Source organism: Alexandromys fortis, unplaced genomic scaffold (genome assembly GCF_014885135.2).
Source record: "Alexandromys fortis isolate MF-2015 unplaced genomic scaffold, M_Fortis_MF-2015_v1.1 scaffold_75, whole genome shotgun sequence".
Lineage (NCBI taxonomy): Eukaryota > Metazoa > Chordata > Mammalia > Rodentia > Cricetidae > Alexandromys > Alexandromys fortis.
The window spans coordinates 1,283,104-1,304,691 of NW_026067956.1; the positions used below are offsets into that span (position 1 = coordinate 1,283,104).

The following is a 21,588-nucleotide window of genomic DNA, read 5'->3' on the forward strand; positions in this document are numbered from 1 at the left end:
AGGCTTGTTTTTTTTTTATTAATTTGGATTGGGTTTTTGGTTTTGTTTCGCTTTGCTTTGTTTTTGTTTTTTTTTTTTTTTTAATAGTCTTTTATAGTTCTACTTACATAAAATTCCTTTTATAAGTTGTTTGGAATAACTTATTACAGTTGGATCTAAAGTAGCTATGAATAGCAGTTTTGAATTTTCAAGGCTGTTCCACATTGGTTCACATTTTGCGAATTTAATCATGCTATTCCCAAACCCAGTATGGCACAGTTTCTATGGTTACCAGGCCCTTTGTACAGTGACAAAGATTGGAATTCTGATTCTCCTGAGTCAGATTTTGGCCTTTGACACTGTCCCCTTTTCACACCCTTCCTAAGCTTGAACTGTTGTTATGCCTGAAGGCTTGTCAGTTAGCAGGTTGCTATGGGAACGAATAGAAATTTGAGAGAAGAAAGAATGGGAGTACAAAGACTTGGTTGATTTGAATTTAAACAAAGAATGTAAGGGTCCATGCAGTGCACCTTTGTTGTAGAAATTAGAAATCTAGTTTTAGAAAGTACTTTCCAGTTTGTAAACTTCCTTACTCCAGCCTTGATTTAGGGAATAAAAACATCACTGCTTAGAGAAACACTCAGGAAGAATCATTTAGAATTCAGTCAGCCAAGTTCCTTTCTATATTTCATAGATTGTGAGTACTGTTCCTTGTGTTATAGATGTGTTCTCAACCTAAGTGTCCAGGCCACATCATTTAATATATATTTTGCTGAGGTTAAAAATGTTAAGGTTATTTGCTTATTTTAAAAGTATTAATACTTTGTTTTTATAACAGCTTTATTGAGTTGTACTATGTATAACAAACTGCACTTATTTAAAGTGTTTCCTTTGGTGAGTTTTAACAGCTCCTAAGATACCCTCACTGTTATCAAAGTGTAGACCATTTCTGTCACATCAGAAGCCTTACGACCCTTTTTGGGCCACCTCTATACTCACGCTTCCAGCCATGGCAAATGTGCTCTGTCCTTATGAGTTAGTGTGCATTCTAACGTTTTATAGACATGGGCTCATACAGCATCTACATTTTTAGTTATATGTATGTGTATTGTAGGTTTATACGCATGAGTACAGTGCCCATAGAAGCAAGAAGTGGTTATCAGATCTCCTGGTGCTGCACCTATGGGCTGTTGTGAGCTGCCTGTTGTGGGTAACAGAAACTGAACTCTGTCCTCTGCAGTAGCAACTGTGTTCTTACCTGCTGAGCCATTGCACCAGGCACACTGTATCTACTTTTTAAATATCTGTTTTCTTTTACCTAGAATCACAATTTTGATGTTACCTACTTTGTTTGGCATTTAAAAAATATTCCAGCCGAGTTCTTCGTTTGATAGTTGAAAACAGGGAATCAAATCAGTCTGCTATAGACATACTATTCTTGAAATCATTCCCTATCTTATTTATGAGTGTCATTTGATGTGGGGCTCCCTGTATGCTGTGAATGTTTTATTACCATTGGTTAATAAAGAAGCTGCTTTCGCCTATAGCAAGGCAGAATATAGCAAGACAGGAAATCCAAGCAGAGATAGAGGAAGAAAGAAGGTGGACTCAGGGAGATGCCATGTAGATGCCCCAGAAGCAAGAGGTAACAAACCACGAACCTTGTGGTAAAATACAAAATAATAGGAATGGGATAACTTAAGATGTAAGAGCTAGCTAGAAATATGCCTGAGCCATCAGCCAGTGTTATAATTAATCCAGTTTTTGTGTGATTATTTGGGTCTGGGTGGCCAAGAAATGAAAATACAGTCTCCATTTACAATTGTTAGTTATGTTCTGTTTGTGTTAAGACCATTTTATAAAAGGGGAAACTAAAGCATAGAGATTAAGTGAAACATTGGTTAAGTATAAGGGATGTGGGTAAAAATGTCAAGGTTTGACCGAACTTGGAGTCATGTTTATAGTTGTATGACCTTAGACAAGTTAGCATTCTGTGTTTGCAATATGGAATTGTGAAATTGAAATAACATATGCAAGGTACTTTGAACAGTGCCTGTTGTACTGTGCTAATGTCAGCAAAACTAGCTCAAGGTATTTGTAATTCATTGCAAACACAAAGTAGTCATTAAGATAAATTTTTATAACATATGATGGTATTCACAGGTGGAAATTTTGATAAACATATAAACAAAGATACCCCATCATATGGTTTACATTTTGCTTATTACCATACATATATATACATGTTTGTCATATATGTACATATATCATCAGCATGTGAATGTAGGTTTTTGTTTGTTTGTTTTTTAAGACAGTGTCACACTATGTAGTCCTAACTGACCTGAACCTTGCTGTGTAGACCTGTCTGGCCTCACACTTGTAGAGATCTGCCTGCCTCTGCCTCCCAAGTGCTGTTAATTTTGCCTTTAGATTTTAAATAATTATATGTTTAGGAAGTTGCCTAAATAGTACACAGCAATTGCATATATCCCTTTTCTATTTCCTGCTCTAATCTTACTGTTTTATAAAATTATGATACCTAGTCAACATTGAAAGATGCATATATTTTCCAGGTCTTTGCTATTACAAATAAAAGTCATGTAGACATTTGTGACAAGTTTTTGTGTGGACATAACTTGTCATTTCTCTGGGATAAAGGACCAGGAATGTGATTGGGTTTTAAGAAATCGTAGTGGTTGTAAACCCATTTTACATTCCTCCCTGTAGGATATAGTCTTACTGTTTTTCTCTGTGTTCTTGCCACTATTTTGTATTACCACTGTTTTTGTCTATGGCAATGCAAGTATATATGTAGTACTATTTCATGTGCATTTTGTTTGTTGAAGTAACTATGCTTTATGCTTATTTTCTGATTAAATTTTCCACTTTGTTAAAAAAGTTTCAATTAGCTGTAAAATAACAGATTTCATTGTTTTTGCTGAATCTTCTCTTTTTCTCCCTCTCCATGTCCTTCCACCTCCCAGTATTCACCTTTCAACTTTAACGACTGTGTACTCTATTACCACACCCCCATTATAACCCTTTCTCCCTTCTCCTAGTCTCTTATATTTTACTTTGGAGTCTTGAGTAAAACTTTTACTTGTTATTATTACTTTGTGTGTGGAGGGGTGTACACAGTATGATTGTGAAAACCAAATAATGATATTTAGGAGTCAGTTCTCCTTCTTTATGTGGGATAGATTCTGGGGACTCTCACTCAGGTTCCCAGGTTTACTCAGCAATTGCCTTTATGTGCTCAGGTCTCTTGCTAGCCCCTGAGTTATTTATATATACTAGATACAAATCCCTTCTAACTATAATCCCACTACCTGGAGGCTGAGGTGGGACCAGCCTGGGCTATGTGGTAAGATCCTGTCTCAAAATACCTAACCCACCTAAAACAAAATAAAATAAAATCTTTTGTGTGGTATAAGATACACAAATAGTGTATCCTAGTTTGAAAGTTGTCTTTTCATCTTTTTAGCAGAGTCTTTATGAGAACAAGAATTTTCTATTAGTCTTTTGGTTGTGACACTAACATTTAATGACTGAGCCATCCCTCCACCTCAGTACTTTACTGTTGCAATGAAGTCCAGTTTAACACCCCCTGCCATACACACTTTAAGAATATTTTGAGTTTCATTTCTAAGAACTTGTCACCTTGTGCTAATGTATTACCATTTTCTCTTTCTCTGCTTTCTCCCTCTCAGAAGAGCTTGTCTGTTTCTTCTTCCCAGGGGTATCCATATAAGTCTGTCTCTCTTAGGGTCCGCCTTGTTTCCTAGCCTCTCTGGGGTTGAGGACTATAGGCTGGTTATCCTTTATTTTGTGTCTCATATCTGCTTATGAATGAGTACATACTGTGTTTGTCTTTCTATGTCTAGGTTACCTCACTCAGGATGGTATTTTCTAGTTCCATTCATTTGCCTGTAATTTTCAAGATGTCATTTTTTTTTAACCATTGAGTAGTACTCCATTATGTAAATGTACCACATTTTCTTTATCCATTCTTTGGTTAAGGAGCATCTAGATTGTTTCCAGGTTCTGGCTATTACAAATAATGCTGCTATGAACATAGTTGAGTAAATGTTCTTGTGGTCTAAGTGAGCATCCTTTGAGTATATGCCCAAGAATAGTATTGCCGGGCCTTGAGGTAGATTGATTCCCAATTTTCTGAGAAACCATCATACATACTGATTTCCAGAGGACCACAGCAATTCTTACAAAGGAAAACATTTAGATGAGGCTTGTAGTTTCAGAAGTTTAGTCCCTTAATGTCACGATGGGAAATGTGGCAGCATGCAGGCAGACATAGTGCTGGGAAGGTAGCTGAGTTATGCATCTTGATCCACAGGCAACAGGATGTGAAGCCCACCCCACAGTGACACACTTCCTCCAACAAGGCCACAACTAATAGTGCCACTTTCTGAAGGTCAAGCTAGTCTCTGTGGGGCCATACCTATCCAAACCACTACATTCCACTTCCTGGTCCCCATAGGCTTATAACCATAACATAATACTAAATACATTTAGTTCAACTTCAAAACTTTACAGTCTCACAGTCTCAATAGTGTTTAAAAGTTCAAAGTTTTTTTTCTGAGATTCATGCAATCTCTTAACTGTAATTCCCTATAAGGTCAAAAAATCATACTCTAACATATAATGGCACAGGATATACATTACTGTTCCAAAATAGAGGAAAGGGAGGATAATGAAGAAATACTGGGCCAAGCCAGGCGGTGGTGTGCAGGCCTTTAATCCCAGCACTCGGGAGGCAGAGTTCAAGGCCAGCTTGATCTACAGAACTAGTTACAGGACAGCTAGGGGCTCTTAAACAGAGAAACCTTGTCTCAAAAAAAAAAAAAAAAAAAAAAAAAAAAAAAAAAAAAAGAAAGGAAAGGAAGAAGGAAGGAATACTGGACCAAAGCAAGATCAAAAGCCAACTGGGCAAACTCCAAACTTGCATCTCCATGCCTGATGTCAAAATGCTTTTCAGATCTCCAACTCCTTTTATCTTTGTTGACCACAGCACACTTCTTCTTCGGCTTATTCCATTCCTTGTTAGCAGCTTTTCTTGGCAGGCCTCAACAACTCTGGCATCTCCAGTATCTTGGGGTCTCCAAAGCAATCCAGGCTTACACATCACAGCTTCACGCAATAGCCTCTCTAGGCCTCCCCATTCAGGGATACCCCTGCCACATGCCTGGCCTCGGCAACTTTTCTTAGTCATAGAGGAAATTCCACAACCCTCTTGTTCTATCCTTGGACTCTTAACGCTAGAGCCACGTAGCCTAAGGTGCCAAGTTCTGCTGCTTGTTCAATTACATCTTCACCAGCTTTCAGTTTTCGATGATTTACTTCACCGCCTAAGCCTGGCTGTTCTGGAATTTGCTCTGTAGACCAGCTGGCCTCAAAACTCAGAGATCCACCAGCCTCTGCCTTCTGAGTGCTGAGTTTAAAGATGTGCACCACTATGCCTGGACCTAAACTGTTCTTCAGTTCCTTTCCCCAAATTGGAAGCTTAGCTGGATAGGGTCTTGCCCTGAGGCCACCACTCCCTTTATTCCATTTTTTAATCTGTTTATTTCCTTGGAAACATTGAGCTACATTTCACTTCCTGGTGTGCCACTTTCACCCTCAAGATGTATATTTTGTATTTTTTCTTGCCTAGCTTGCTCCTTTTCAATATAAATCTTCACAAGAGTCAACACCAGTAACGACATGACAGAGTCTATACTAGTGTATTTTGAGATTTCCCTGCCAGTACAATTAATCCAAAATTCTTCACTTTTTGAAGGCTGACTTTTTGAAAAAGGGCAAAAAGCAGCAACATTCTTCACCAGAATATCACAAAGGACAATCTTAGGCAACATGCTAAAATTCTTCTCTGAAATCTCTTAAACCAGGCCTTCACAGTTCAAATCACCCTGTGGTGGTTTGAAAGAAAATGGTTCCCACAGGGAGGGGCACTATTAGGAGGCGTGGCTTTGTTGGAGTATGTGTGGCCTTGTTGGAGGAAGTTTGGGGAGAACTTTGAGGTCTCCTTTGCTCAAACTGTGATCAGAGTACATCGGATCAAGATGTAGAACTTTCAGTTCCTTCTCCAGCACCGTGTCTGCCTGCACGCTGCCATGTCCCACTATGATGATAATGGACTAAATCTCTGAAACTGTAAGCCAGCCCCAGTTAAATGTTTTCATATATAAGATTTACTGTGGCCCTAGTATCTCTTCACAGCAATAGAAACCCTAAGACATACCCTCAGCACCACTGTCTTCCATTAAGCCCCACTAAATGCATTCAGCTGCCTTTCTAATCCATACTCATGAAGTCCACAGTTCTGAACAAAGCCGTGGTCAGACCTATCACAACTATACCTCAGTTCCTGCTACCAGCATCTGTCTTAGTGTCTTAGAGTTTCTCCTTTACCAGTTTTGATATACACTCACTTGTCTGTATATAAGAGAATGTGTGTAAAAGCTTTGCCGTTACCTTTTTAATCATGTTTTATGTTTTATATTAAAATCGATGGTAAATTTTGAGATAATTTTTGTATAGGGCAAGGCTAATTTTTGACTTATGAATATGCATTAATTGAAGCGCCATTTGTTTAAAACACTATACTCTTAAGATGTAGAAAAATCTTGCTTTTGTCTACTAATCATGCTAAGTTTGTGAGTAAGTGAATATTTGATGGGCTAGGATCAAACACAGGACTTCATACATAAAAAAGATTTCATTAAATCTTAGAGATGATTTATGGGAAGAGTTGGCATTTTTTTCTTCCTCTTTTTTTACTTTATAAATAATACCAATCAAAATTCCCACTTTCTCCCTTCCTCCCACTTCCCCCACTCCCCCCCTCCACCCTTTCCCCCACCCCTCTCCAGTCATAAGAGAGGGCAATCTGTTTCTTTGGTTACAGTAGGTATCTTAGCCTAGTTTTATGTTTGGGACCACAATTTTCTTTTTATTAACTTAGTATCAAGTTACAGCATTAGCTGTATTTACAACATTTGATTTCAGTATAAAGAATCATAGGGGCTGGAGAGATGGCTCTGGTTAAGAGCACTGACTGCTCTTCCAGAGGAACTCGGGTTCAATTCCCAGCACCCACATACATGGCAGCTCACAACTGTCTGAAGACCTAGTTCCAGGGTATCTGACACCTTCACACCAATGCACATAAAATAAAGTTAAATAAACCATAAAAACTTTTTTTTTTAAAGAATTGTTTAGAAGTTTGGGGTTTTTATGTTAAGGAAAAAAAAAGAATTGATCAGCAAAAGGTGAGAGACCTTCTCTCAATTGAGAAGTACACTCTTTTACTGTGTGGTTACTATTGATAGGCTGCTGGGTGATGGTGGCACAACACTTGGGAGGCAGAGGCAGGCGGATCTCTGTGAGTTCGAGGCCAGCCTGGTCTGCAAGAGCTAGAGTTCCAGGACAGGCTCCAAAGCAACAGAGAAATCTTGTCTCGAAAAAAAAAAAAAGATGGATAGGCCTTTCCCACTTCCATCCTTTGCAGTGTAACTACCTGTCTTCTACCCTTCCCAGATCCCCTTGCTGCTGCTAATTTGCTTTTTGATAGGTGTTAATTGAAATACATAAAAGAAAATTAAAATCCATGCAGCCCTACCACCAAATAATAAAGCTGTAATCATTCTTGAGCTTTAGTGCATATTTTATATAGTTTTTTCTTTTTCTTATGTAAAATGGATTGTATTATTAGTAATTCCCTGCCTGCTTCTTCATTAATATTACCTTTAACATTAAATATATACAGGGATTTATCAGTTTTGTCATAGTCCTTGGATTTAACCAAACTAGACTCTTGAGAAGTGATTCGGGGGACATTTTATTTAAAAAAAAATCTTAGAAATATTAATTACTTTGAGAAATTTTTTAAAGATTAATAAAAACAGAAACTAGAGTTATTAACAAACACTTGACTTATCTAAAACTCTTTATCTAATTATTCAATTTTGACTTTTTCCTAGCCATTCCACCCTATGGTGAATCTGGACTGTTCTCGGGATTTCCGGCCATTTCTTTGTGCACTCTATGCCCCTATCTGTATGGAATATGGACGCGTCACACTTCCCTGTCGTAGGCTGTGTCAGCGTGCCTATAGCGAGTGTTCAAAGCTCATGGAGATGTTTGGTGTTCCTTGGCCTGAAGATATGGAATGCAGTAGGTATGGGTCATTTTTCATGCTTATGTGTGTTTTCTTTTTAATCTATTTTAAAGAGTAGGGTTGTTGGCGTTTTTAAATGTATGGATGTGTATACAAATGTTGAGCACAGTTTCATTGTCTTATTTTTCATAAGAATTGGGAAGAAGTAAATGAAAATGATAGGAAAAAGGAATTTCTGTGAAGAAATTGAAAAGAATTAAGAATTATATAAATAGGACATTTGGTTGATTTTCTTTTCTACCTTTAAAATACTTCTCTGTTTTTTTTTTTTTTAAAGATTTATTTTATTTTGTTTACAGTGTTCTGTCTGCATGTGTGCCTGCAGGTCAGAAGAGGGCACCAGATTTCATTACAGATGGTTATGAGCCACCATGTAGTTGCTGGGAATTGAACACAGGACCTCTGGAAGAACAATCAGTGCTCTTAACCTCTGAGCCATTTTTCCAGCCCTACTTTTCTGTTTTTTTAGAAGTAATGACATTCATGAAAAATTAGAAGCCAGGCAGTGGTGGTGTACGCCTTTAATTCCAGCACTTGGGAAACAGAGGCAGGTAGATCTTAAGGCCAGCCTGGTCTACAGAATTTGAGTTCCAGTACAGCCAGGACTATGGAGAGAAACCCTGTCTAAACCAAAACAAACAAAAAGAAAATATAGATAAGAAAAGAATTACTCATGACTGCCATTATAACAGCTTAAATGCCTTTGATATAGATGTGCTGATGTCTAAGGCTGTTGTGTCAATTTTGTTTCTTTGATTTTTTTTAATCACACATTAACACCCAGTTGAGAAAATTTTGGGTGCTTTTCAAATCTTATCTAACACACAGACTGTGAGCTGTTACAGAAGATTTAAAGATTTGTTTAGCAGTCATTTCTATAGTGCTGTAGGAATGAGCACTATTAATAGCAATAGTATAGTATGTTATATAACATACCTTTTATTTTCTGAAATATTTCAGTAATGCAGAATAATAAGGGAATATTTATGTATTCATTATGATCTGCCTTTTTGCTGTCTCGGCATTTTGTAACATTTGTCTTCAGATCTTTTATTTATTATTTATTTATTTTTGGTTTTTTGAGACAAAGTTTCTCTGTAGCTTTGGAGCCTATCCTGGAACTAGCTCTTACAGATCAGGCTGGCCTCGAACTCACAAAGATCTGCCTGTCTCTGCCTCCTGAGTGCTAGGATTAAAGTTGTGCGCCACCACTGCCCAGCATTCTTTTATTTATTTATTTTTTTACATTTTTTTATTGATATTTATTTAGCTCCCCTCCCTGGCTCTCCCCTATCCCCTACAACCCTCCCCAAGGTCCCCATGCTCCCAATTTACTCAGGAGATCTTGTCTTTTTCTACTTTTTACTTCCCATGTAGATTAGATCTATGTAAGTCTCTCTTAGTGTCCTCATTGTTGTCTAAATTCTCTGGGATTGTGGTTTGTAGGCTGACTTTATTTGCTTTATGTTTAAAAACCACCTATGAGAGAGTACATGTGTTAATTGTCTTTCTGTGTCTGGGTTACCTCACTCAAAATAATGTTTTCTAGCTTCATCCATTTGCCTGCAAAATTCAAGCTGGTTATTTATTTATTTATTTATTTATTTCTGCTGTGTAGTACTCCATTGTGTAAATGTACCACATTTTCCTTATCCATTCTTCAGTCGAGGGGCATTTAGATTGTTTCCAGGTTTTGGTTATGACACACAAAGCTGTTATGAACATAGTTGAGCACATGTCCTTGTGGCAGGATTGAGCTCAATACCAAAGTGGTATTACTGGATCTTGAGAAAGGTGGTTTCCTAATTTTCTGAGAAATCACCACACTGACATCCAAAGGGGCTGTACCAGCTTGTATTCCCACCAGAAGTGTTCCCTTTTCCCCACAACCTCCTCCAGCATAAGTTGTCATCAGTGTTTTTGGTCTTGGCTATTCTTACAGGTGTAAGATGGAATCTCAGAGTTGTTTTGATTTGCATTTCTCTAATGACTAAGGATGTTGAACATTTATTAAGTGTCTTTCAGCAATTTTAGATTCCTCTGTTGAGAGTCCTCTGTTTAGGTCTGTACTCCCATTTTTTTTAATTGGGTTATGTGATCTTTTGGTGTCCAATTTCTTGAATTTTTTGTATATTTTGGAGATCAGACCTCTGTCTGATATGGGGTTAGTGAAGATCTTTTCCCATTCTGTAGGCTGTCGTTTTGTCTTGTTGATTGTGTCCTTCGCTTTACAGAGCTTTTCAGTTTTAGGAGGTCCCATTTATTGTTTCTCTCAGTGTCTGTGCTGCTGGGGCTATATTTAGGAAGTGGTCTCCTGTGCCAATGCATTCAAGTGTACTTCCCACCTTCTCTTCTATAAGGTTCAGTGTGACTGGCTTTATGTTGAGGTCTTTGAGCCATTTGGACTTGAGTTTTGTGCATGGTGATAGATATGGGTCTATTTTCATTCTTCTACATGTTGATATCCAGTTATGCCAGCACCACTTGTTAAACATGCTTTCTTTTTTCCATTTGATTTTTTTTTTTGCTTCTATCAATGATCAAGTGTTCGAAGATGTGTGAATTGATATTCAGCTCTTCTATTCAGTTCCATTGGTCCTCCTGTCTGTTCTTATGCCAATACCAGGCTGTTTTCAGTACTGTAGCTCTGTAGTAGAGTTTGAAGTCAAGGACTATGATGCCTCCAGAAGTTCTTTTATTGTACAGGATTGTTTTGGTTATCCTGGGTTTTTTGCTTTTCCATATGAAGTTGAGTACTGTTCTTTTGACGTCTTTGAAGAATTTTTCTGGAATTTTGATGGGCATTGCATTGAATATGTAGATTGCTTTTGGTAAGATTGCCATTTTTACTATATTAATTCTGCCTACCCAAGAGCATGGGAGAACTTTCCACTTTCTGGTGTCTTCTTCAATTTCTTTCTTCAAAGATTTAAAGTTCTTGTCATGCAAGTCTCCCACTTATTTGGTTAGAGTTACTCTGAGATATTTTATGCTATTTGTGGCTATTGTGAGGGTGTTGTTCTCTGATTTCTTCCTCAGCCCTTTTATCATCTGTGTACAGAAGGGCTACTGTTATTTTTGAGTTAATCTTGTATCAGATCTTCTTTTAAGAAATAAAACACTGTAGATACAAGCTGAGCTTAATGGCATATGCTTATAATCCCAGCATTTGGGAAGCTGAAGTAGGAGGATTGTGAGTTTGAGGCCAGCCTAGGCTACATATTGAGACCCAGTCTAGAGTAAGGTAGGGTGGGGTTGGGGGCTCTATAGTGCAGCTGTGTATTTTGTTGGTCCTTGTCTTGCTCACATTCCTTTTTTTTCTCCCCAAGGTGAGGTAAATATCATGGTAAATTAATTATTAATTATGCACATGTTTGGTTTTATATATTACACATACACATGCGTTCATATGTGTGTTTGGTTCATTTTTTGAAATTACTGATTTAAAAGTAATACCTGATGGTTAATTGTGTTAATATCTGAAAAGTACTTAGCTGTCTTCCTATTGATAATCATGTAGGTTACTTAATGGTTTTCATTAGACTATTCAGTTCTCCTTCAAAGTACTTTTGAGTGTAATCTGGCAGTATCTGATAGAGGAATATACCATGTCCTCGAATGACAGAAGGACTAGGAAGCGAAAGGGCAAACTCTCCCTGAAGTCAAATCCATGAGGGCCTTGCCTTCGTAACTGATACTACCACAGTGAGGACTAAGTCCCAACACATGAGATTTGGGGGCATTCAGACCATAGGACTCACTCAGTTTCATGGACATCCTTGGTTTCTTCCTCAGCCTCTTTATGTTTTTCATCATTTAGTATAAACTTTGTTACATCTCACTTGGAATAATACTTTTGTTGATAATTTTACTTTATTTTTTTTTCTTTGTACTTAATCAGATCTCCAAATGGACTGCTGTAAGCCATTTCTTATAAACTAATTATGCTGTGTATTTAATTGTCAAACTATACTTATTCTTTTTGTTATTTGTAGCTACTTGTCCTGGTAAAGAAATTTTCTCTTGTTACCATCAGCACCTTTGCTGATAGAAGTTTAGACCCATAAGAACAAGGACTTTGTTCAATTTGCTGCTTGTCTTCAGCATCTAGAGGAGTCTGACACACTGAAGACACTCAGTATTTGTTGAATTTATGCCTGTTAAATAAATATATTCGTGTAACTCAGCCTGAGTAATCAAAGCTAAGAGGTAGCAGAAAGTAATTCAAGCTGAGCAAAAATGCATGAAGGAAGATCAGTTGGAACATGGCTAATGCATTTAAAAAATAAGTTAAAAGCAGAGCCAGGTGAAGTAGTGATAATGGGATGAAGCTGAAGGTAGTTAGAGACAGCAGCTGAGTTCATAATAATTGGATATAGGGACTGAGTTCATGAAAGCTGAACAAAGATAACTCACAGAGGAGAAAATAAAAGAAAATGTAGACATGTTGAAATTGAGATATTTGAGACAAATTTAAGAGTTAAGATTCTGGTTCTGGCATTTACTTAAACCTATATCTCACCTTTATTTATCAGCTTGCCCTCCTGTCCTTGTGTGTTTAGAACATCATTTCTGGGCTATGGTGCTCTACTCTGTCAAACCAGTCAGTCTTGTTTCTTTGTTGGATCCTCTTCTCATGTGTCCCTTGTGTTACGGTTCTTCACAGAGTTCGTTATTGCTTTCTTTAGTACTTTCTCTGGAGTCTCACAAAGCAAATCTCTGCAAAATAGGAAAATTGAAATAATAGCTTGTATTCTATCTGATTACAATGATTAAAGCTAGAAATCAGCACCTAGAGAAACTATGAAATACACAGACCCATGCATATTAAACAATAACACACTATAAAATGATGACTGGGTCGTTGAAGAAACTAAGAAGAATTTTTTTGTTTGTTTGTTTTTGTTGTTGTTGTTGTTTTTGAGACAGGATCTCTCTGTGTAACCCTGGCTGTCCTGGATATCACAAAGACCCACCTGTCTCTGCCTCCGGAATGTTGGAATTAAAGGTGTGTGCATGACTGCCCAGCAAGAAGGAAAATTTTTTAATAGAGTTAAATGAAAATATAATACACAAGATATAATGAAAGGAGTCCTAAGAGGGACATTGATAGCTTTCTGAAATATGATTTGTGGTGATCGGTACATAGAATTTTCCTTTTAAAATGTTATTAATTTTATGCACATTTGTGTTTGGAAGTAAATGAATTACAGGATACAGTGGGCTGAAGAGAAGTTGTCAGGATAGTGGGAAAGCTCGGTGACATTAAAGCCCTGAAATGCTCTTTAGTTACCCAGTAACATAAGCAGAGACTGGACTAGGGGCATCCAGAGTGCTTGCTCAGCATTCATAAAAGCCCTGGGTTCTAATCCCAGCATTTCCTCCCCCGAAGATATTTAGAGAGTGCACACAAGATTTAAAAGTCATCTGTGAGGTTGTTTATTACTAATCTAGCTCACAACACCATGGACCATGCATTTAAGGAAGATTTTTAAATCTTAAGTTCAAACTTTTATCTGCTGTTCTTTTTGATACAGACAGACACACACACATTTCACATTTGGAAACCATAAAGACTGTACTAAATAAATATTCCATATATATGTTGTTTATCATTGATGGCTGATTTGACTGTTTTAATGGTAAAACAAATTTAATTTAAGACTGTCACTTAAAATATGCTTGAAGCCTCCCCACAATATGCCATTCTTTGTTGTTGTTGAATATGTTTTTAAATATATAAAATTTATTTTTATTTTATGTTCATTTGTGTTTTGCCTGTGTGTAATGTCTGTGTGATGGTGTCAGAACTCTAGAACTAGAGTTACAGACAGTTGTGAGTTGCCATGTGGGTGCTGGAAATTGAACCCAGGTCCTCTGGAAGTGCAGCCAGTGCTCTATAAACTACTGAGCCATCTCTCCAGCCCCTCATTTTCTTTATTTTTATTTACCACAAGTGGTAGGAATAGTTGAGGTCACAGGTACTAAATTTAGAATTTGAAATTGTTAAGTAACGTCCGGCAGACTTACATGAAAGTAAATGGTTATCATCTTTTATTTTTTAGGTTTCCCGATTGTGATGAGCCATATCCCCGACTTGTGGATTTGAATTTAGTTGGAGATCCAACTGAAGGTGCCCCAGTTGCAGTACAGAGGGATTATGGTTTTTGGTGTCCCCGAGAGTTGAAAATTGATCCTGATCTTGGCTATTCCTTTTTGCACGTGCGAGACTGTTCCCCACCATGTCCCAATATGTACTTCAGGAGAGAAGAGCTGTCATTTGCTCGCTATTTCATAGGACTGATTTCAATCATTTGCCTCTCTGCCACCTTGTTTACTTTTTTAACCTTTTTGATTGATGTCACGAGATTCCGTTACCCTGAAAGACCTATCATATTTTATGCGGTCTGCTACATGATGGTGTCATTAATTTTCTTCATTGGCTTTTTGCTTGAGGACCGAGTAGCCTGCAACGCATCTAGCCCTGCACAGTATAAGGCTTCCACAGTGACACAAGGATCTCACAATAAAGCCTGTACCATGCTTTTTATGGTACTCTATTTTTTCACTATGGCTGGCAGTGTATGGTGGGTAATTCTTACCATCACATGGTTTTTAGCAGCTGTGCCAAAGTGGGGTAGTGAAGCTATTGAGAAGAAAGCATTACTATTTCATGCCAGTGCCTGGGGCATCCCTGGAACTCTAACTATCATCCTCTTAGCGATGAATAAAATTGAAGGTGACAATATTAGTGGCGTGTGTTTTGTCGGCCTCTACGATGTTGATGCGTTAAGATATTTTGTTCTCGCTCCCCTCTGCCTGTATGTGGTAGTTGGGGTTTCTCTCCTCTTAGCCGGCATTATATCCCTAAAAAGAGTTCGGATTGAGATCCCATTAGAAAAGGAAAACCAAGATAAGTTAGTGAAGTTCATGATCCGGATTGGTGTTTTCAGCATTCTTTACCTTGTACCACTCTTGGTTGTAATTGGATGTTACTTTTACGAGCAAGCTTACCGTGGCATCTGGGAAACAACGTGGATACAGGAACGCTGCAGAGAATATCATATTCCGTGTCCGTACCAGGTAAGGGAACCCTTGTATAATTCTCAGAATGTGTGATAGTGAAAAGAGGATTGCTAAAAATAAGTAGTCGGGTCTGTTGTTTTCTTCCCAGTTCTCTTAAGCCTGTATATTAAAGTTTTAAAGTGAAGGCAATAAGTAAATTATACTAAATATATAACACATATATTTGCATAGACATTCATTTTAAAAGATGATTTACATTTCCATACTATGAGCTTAAAACAACTTGTTTCCATTACCACAGAATGTTTACTGGTTCTTTGAAAGTCAAGATTTATAGGGGAGAAAACTGTTCCAGCTCTGACAGAAGGGTCCCGTTTTCTGTGGAAATTTCACTGGTCATCAGATTAGTAAGAATTTGAACAGTTTTGCAGAAAAAGCAGAATTCAATTAATAAACTCCCTTGGGATTATTTTTTCTTGTTTGTATTCAGAATATTTTGTAATGTACTTTTGAGTTTGAAGAGTCATAGAATCAGAATTTTAGATTTAGAAAGAAGTTTAAAGATGATTTATTTGGATTCTGTCCATAAATTAAATTTTCATATGTCTGTTTTATTTGAATATTTGAAATACTTAATGACTTGCCCATGTTTGGTGTGTGACCAGCTGGAATTTAGTCTTAGGAGAGTAACTGAGAACAACTCAGAGGACCCCATCCTCTAGATGGTACCCAATCTTCTTCCTTTTAGAAGGAGTTTTCTTTTTCTTTTCTAATTTTTTAAGGATTATTTATTTAATTTTTTGTGTATTTGCCAGAGTATATTTATATACACCACTTGCTTGCCTGGTGCCAGTGGAGTTCAGAAAACAGTGTCGGGTTCTCTGGAACTGGGTTTATGGATGTTTGTGAGCAATCCTGTAGGTGAGCAGTGAGTGTTCTTAACTGCGGAGTGGCCACTCAGCCCCTCAAAAGGCATTTTCTGAAGTGTTCTGACGTTGTGTCTGTCTTCGCAGTGCACCTGTCACCTCACTGCTCCCCGACCTGTGGTCTCAGACCTCTAAACACTATTGCAGCTCTCACATTTCAGACCAGAGGGCTTGTGTTCATGTAGCTTTCCTTCCTACTAGCCAGTGAACTCTTTGAGAGCAAGAGCTTTTCTTTTACTGAAAATGGATTCTACTTTCATACCATATATCCTGGTTAAAGTTTCTCCTCCCTCTACTCTTCTCAGTTCCTCCCTTCTCTTTGGATCTACTCTCTTTCTGCCTCTCATTAGAAAAGAACAGGCTTTTAAGAGGTAACACTCAAAAATGACAGAATATAATAAGATAAAGCAAAAACTATCAAATTGAAGATGGACATGGAAATCTAACAGGAAGAAAAGAATCCCAGGAGCAGGCACCAATAATCAGAGACCCACTCGTTCTTACACTGAGAAGTCCCATAAAATACTAATAGTTAGTAGCTATAATATATATGCAGAGGACCTGGTGCAGACCCATGTAGACCCTGTGCTTGCTGCTTCAGTCTATGTGTGCTCATAAGCACTTTGCTTACTTGCTCCAGAGGGCCTTGTTCTGGTGTCCTCCATTCTCTCTGTCTCTTACAATCTTTCTACCTCTTCCTTGTGATTCCCTGAGCTCTGGAAGACAGGAAATTTGATGGAGACTGCCAATTTAGACTTCCTCTCCTTCTACATAATGTCTGGCTGTGTCTCTACATCTGTTCCCATCTACTGCCGGTAGATATCTCTCTGATGATGACTTAATAAGGCACTGATCTATGAGTATAACAGAATATCATTAGGAATCGTTTTATTGATTCTTTTAGATCAGTAGTGTTTGGTTTTACCCCAGGTCTCTGGGCTATCTAGTGTCTGCTTCTTAGTTATTCACGCAGTGTTGGGTATGTAATCCTTGTGGAGTGGGCCTTAAGTCAAATCAGACATTGGTTGGCTACTCCCACGTTTTGTTTTAGCATATTTTGCAGTCAATATAGATTGTAGATTTTGTGACTGGGTTGATGTCCATGTTTCTCTCTTCATTTTCTCTTACCACACTAAAGAGACTAGAACATAGGCTCCATGTAGGCATCAACTCAACCACTCCATGTTCAGTGATTTGTGTTGTTACTGTTTTTTAATAGAATTGCTTTGAGTTTCTCTCGTTTAAGTTGATGTTGGCTGCGGGCTTGCTGTAAATTGCCTTTATTAAGTTTAGGTATTACCGTTGTATCCCTAGTCCTATTCCAGGACTTTTATCGTGAAAGCATGTTGGATTTTGTCAAAGGCCTTCTCTGCATCTAAATGCGATCTGTCAGGTCTCTTAAATACTGTTAAAGCACTTCCTTTGTTCATGTATCTTTTTCTTCCTATTAGACAATGAAATGTTTAAGAGAAAGAACTTTTTAAAAAAAATTTTTTTTGAAAGCATATTCTGTAAGTAAATGTAAGTAAGCACAGAGATAAAGAAGAAAGGGTGTCTTAGAGAAATAATTACAGCAGTGCTGGGGAGAGGATAAGATTAGCATACAGTGCTCAAGAGTACACGGTGGCATTTGACAGTTTCCTGTTTTCTTGTGGTTTGATGTTTTAAAACCAACCATTGTCCGTTCACCAGCCATAAAACAACATATAATTGAGTACTAGGTAATATAGGGAAGCAATTGATAAGAGTCAACCATGTCTTTTATTTACTTTTCAGTCTGAAAATTATATTAGGGGTTTTTAGTAAGCAAGTCTGATAAGAAATTCAATAGACGGTCAATTACTGTTTTTCCCCTAGCCTATAAATTACGGGTTTTAAAGATAGTAACTAATATTTCTTACAAAGATAAAAAGCATTGTTTGTGCTGAATATACCACAAAGCAAATGAAGAACTGACATTCTTGTCATCTGCTATGAGCACTGACTGTGTAAATATCATATTCATGTCCCCAACACTGCTGTTACATTTATTTAAAATGACCTCTCTTCTTCATCCATATACCCACATTCTTTGTAATTTCCCTTCCTGGTCTCTATAGGGTTTTTGTTGTTGTTGTTTGTTTTTACCCAACTCTGTGATTGTTGCATTGTAGGAAAAAGAATCTTCAACTCAAGTGGTTATTTTAATTTATATACAAACATTTCTCCCCTTTATGTGTATTAGACACAAAGAGTTTTTTTTTTGTTGTTGTTTGTTTTTTGTTTTGTTTTGTTTTGTTTGGCCAGCTTTTATAGTACTACCCCAATTCCTTAGTGTTTATGTTCCCTTATTAGTAATAAGGTGATGCTCCTTACCGACCTTGTGGCTTCTCCCCTGTGACTTTGTCATTGCTCTGATAGGTGGCTGTCTGTTGCTGATTTCCAGTTATTTGCATCACAAATATCTTCTCTGGCTTATCTTTTATGATTTGGAGTATCTGTTTGTGTTTTTTTTTTGGTTTGGTTAGGTTTTTAGGGTTTTTTAAAAAATATTTTTGTTCAGGTTGAATTTGGCCGTTTCCTCCCTCCCTCCCTCTCTCCTTCCTTCCTTTCTTTTTTTGACAGAGTTTCTCTGTGTATCACTGGTTGTCCTGGAACTTACTATGTAGACCAGGCTGGCCTTGAACTCACAGAGATCCACCTGCCTCTGCCTCCCAGGTGCTGGGACTAAAAGTGTGCTGTTGAATGGAGAGGAGCCCTTTGCTTGTCTCAGCCGCTCTGCTAGCTTACACCTGAAATTAACCACACAGAAACTGTATTAACTAAATTACTGCATTTATTACAGTATAATAAATTTTCCACATTCATATCTCATGGTTAAGAACACTTGCATGCATACATTTAAATTTTTTCTCAGTTATTTAATTTTTCCCATAATTAATGTTAACCTTTCTTTTTAAATAGTAATGCGATCTAATGAATTCCTTTGTGATTTAGTGGTTTTTAATCTCACTTGTAAATTGGATGTTGAATTGAACCTGGTATAGTCAAAGAATAAAGTACCGTAAGGAATTCACTAGTTATAGTGACTTGATGGTAGGTAAAAGCCTATGATACCATTTGATACACATAGTAACCTCATAAAGTATGTAGTGTGGCTTAATTCTAAAGCACATGAAGTTATGTTGCTTGCACAGTGACGTAGTTTGAATGGAATTGGCCCACATAAACTCACAGGGAGTGGCACTATTAGGAGATAGGGTTTTGTTGGAGTAGGTATGGACTTGTTGTTGGAGGAAGGATGTCACTGTGGGGACAGACTTTGAAGTCTCCTATGCTCAAGATACTGCCTAGTGTCTCAGTTCACTTTGTGTTGGCAGCACAAGATAAAGAACTCCCAGCTACCTTTCCAGCATCTCTGCCATGTTCCACCATGATGATAATGGACTGAACCTCTGAACTGTAAGCCACCCAGTTAAATATTTTCCTTTGTAAGGGTTTTCATAGTCATGGTGTCTCTTTATAGCAATTGAAACCCTAGCTAAGATACACAGTCACATTAGCAACAAGAAAAGTTACATGTACAAACTACATTTTGTGACTACAAGGCTGGCCACCTGTGCATGTATGTAGAAGGAGTGGTGGGCTACGTCCTACCACCTGGCTAGCTTTACCCGAAATAATTACATGGAAACTGTATTCTTTTAGACACTGCTGGGCCCATTAGCTCTAGCCTCTTACTGGCTAACTCTCACATCTTGATTAACTCATTTCTATTAATGAGTTTAGCACCACGAGGTGGTGGCTTACTGGGAAGGATCTTAACCTGCGTCCATCTTGGAGAGGAGAGCTATGGCGTCTGCCTCACTGTCTTCTTCCTCCCAACATTCAGTTCTGTTTACTCCGCCTACCTAATTTTCTGTCCTATCAAAGGGCCAAGGCAGTTTCTTTATTAACCAATGAAAGTAACACATAGACAGATGACCCTCCTCCATCACATGTAAAAATACATATCACAAGAGTCACCCTTTTACTTTTTTATTTATTTTTAAGGCAGTGTTTTATGTAGGCCAAGTTTGCTTTGAACTCACTATGTAGCCAAGAATGACCCAGTTTGTAAAGTACTAGGGATGGGACTCAGGGTTTTGCACTTGCTAGAGGGCTGAAGGAGAAAGAGAAACTCTGCCAATTGATCTAGACCTCCAGTCCCATTTAAGCATCTGTAAGTGTCTCATTCCAAGTACATTCACAATTAGCAACCCTTCCTAGTGTTTTTTTTTTTTCCAGAAATGTTTTCATTTTCTCAAACTGAGGTTAAACGTTTAACAGGGACCCTACACTTACTCCCCACAATCTCTGGCCCCCACCATTCTACTTCCTTTGTATGACTACTCTAGTACCTTAATAAGTATGATCATATAGCATCCTACTTTATGGTTTTTAATATACAAATGTTAGGATATTACTTTTTATTCAGAATTTCATTGGTATCTTGAGCACCATTGATACTATATTCTCATTTTGAAATAATATTGAACCTAAAGGAACATGCAAGAAGCTCTTTTGATAATTCCTAATGGTAAGTTTTAAAGTGGTTTTAAGCAATAATGGGTAGCTGCCTCAGGTAATTTAGAAAGACTAATTAGCATTGAATGTGTTTGATTAAACACACTAAAAGTGTAAGCCAGGAAGGGCGGTTCACACCCATAATTCAAGTGTTTAAAGATAGCCTGGGTTGCATAGTGAGACTCTAAATAACAAACACTATAAAGCAGCTAAGGAAGAAGATAGTTGGCCTCTAATATCTAAAGAATCTAGTTTGTAAAGTAATTTATCACACTGTTTAAAATATCAATTGGATTTAATGCAAATTACATATATATAAGCTTATAATTTGGACAAGATGAGCTAAATATGTTAATTTAAAAATCTTTGAAATGAATGTTCTTCCTGAAAATGGAAGTTCACTGCCTACACTTATGCTGACAGATTTTTTTTTGTAAGAATGTTCATTTATTTTTTTAAATATGTATTCAGTCACACTGTAAAAAGTATTATTTAGGAGCCAGTCAAGGATATGTATCAGTTGGTAGAATTTATCTAGGAAGAATGAAGCCTTGGGTTTCATCCCCAACAGCATGTAAACCTGCTGCTGGTACATGTGTGTGATCCCAGCACCCTGAAGTAGAATTGGGCTGGTCAGAAGTTCAAGGTCATTCTTGGCTATGCAGAATTCAGGGTTAGGCTATGATATGTGGCATATTGTCTCCAAATTTTTTTTTAACGAAAGGAATACTTAGTCCTAAATTTACTCAGAGCAGTGCTTATTTCACAATTGAAAAAGTGAAAAGAGAGATGGCTTAGTGTTTAAGAGTGTATACTGTTCTTGTGGAGTTCAGTTCCAGCACCCAAACTATCTGTTGCCCTTCAGGGAGATCTCTCTGTCCTGTATGGGAAATTCACATAATTTAAAAAAAAAAA

At 37.5% G+C, this 21,588-nt stretch overlaps 1 protein-coding gene across 2 annotated transcripts in view; it reads left to right on the forward strand.

Moving 5' to 3' along the window:
- Positions 1–21,588, forward strand: part of Fzd3 (frizzled class receptor 3) — a 74,846-nt gene that overhangs the window by 15,482 nt on the left and 37,776 nt on the right. The window contains exons 3-4 of one of the 2 annotated variants that reach the window (XM_050152350.1): positions 7,980–8,176; positions 14,242–15,259. In XM_050152350.1, the coding sequence (XP_050008307.1) occupies positions 7,980–8,176; positions 14,242–15,259 (1,215 nt within the window). Of the gene's footprint in view, positions 1–7,979; positions 8,177–14,241; positions 15,260–21,588 lie in introns of those variants that run through there. The other variant, XM_050152351.1, reaches the window with a different exon arrangement.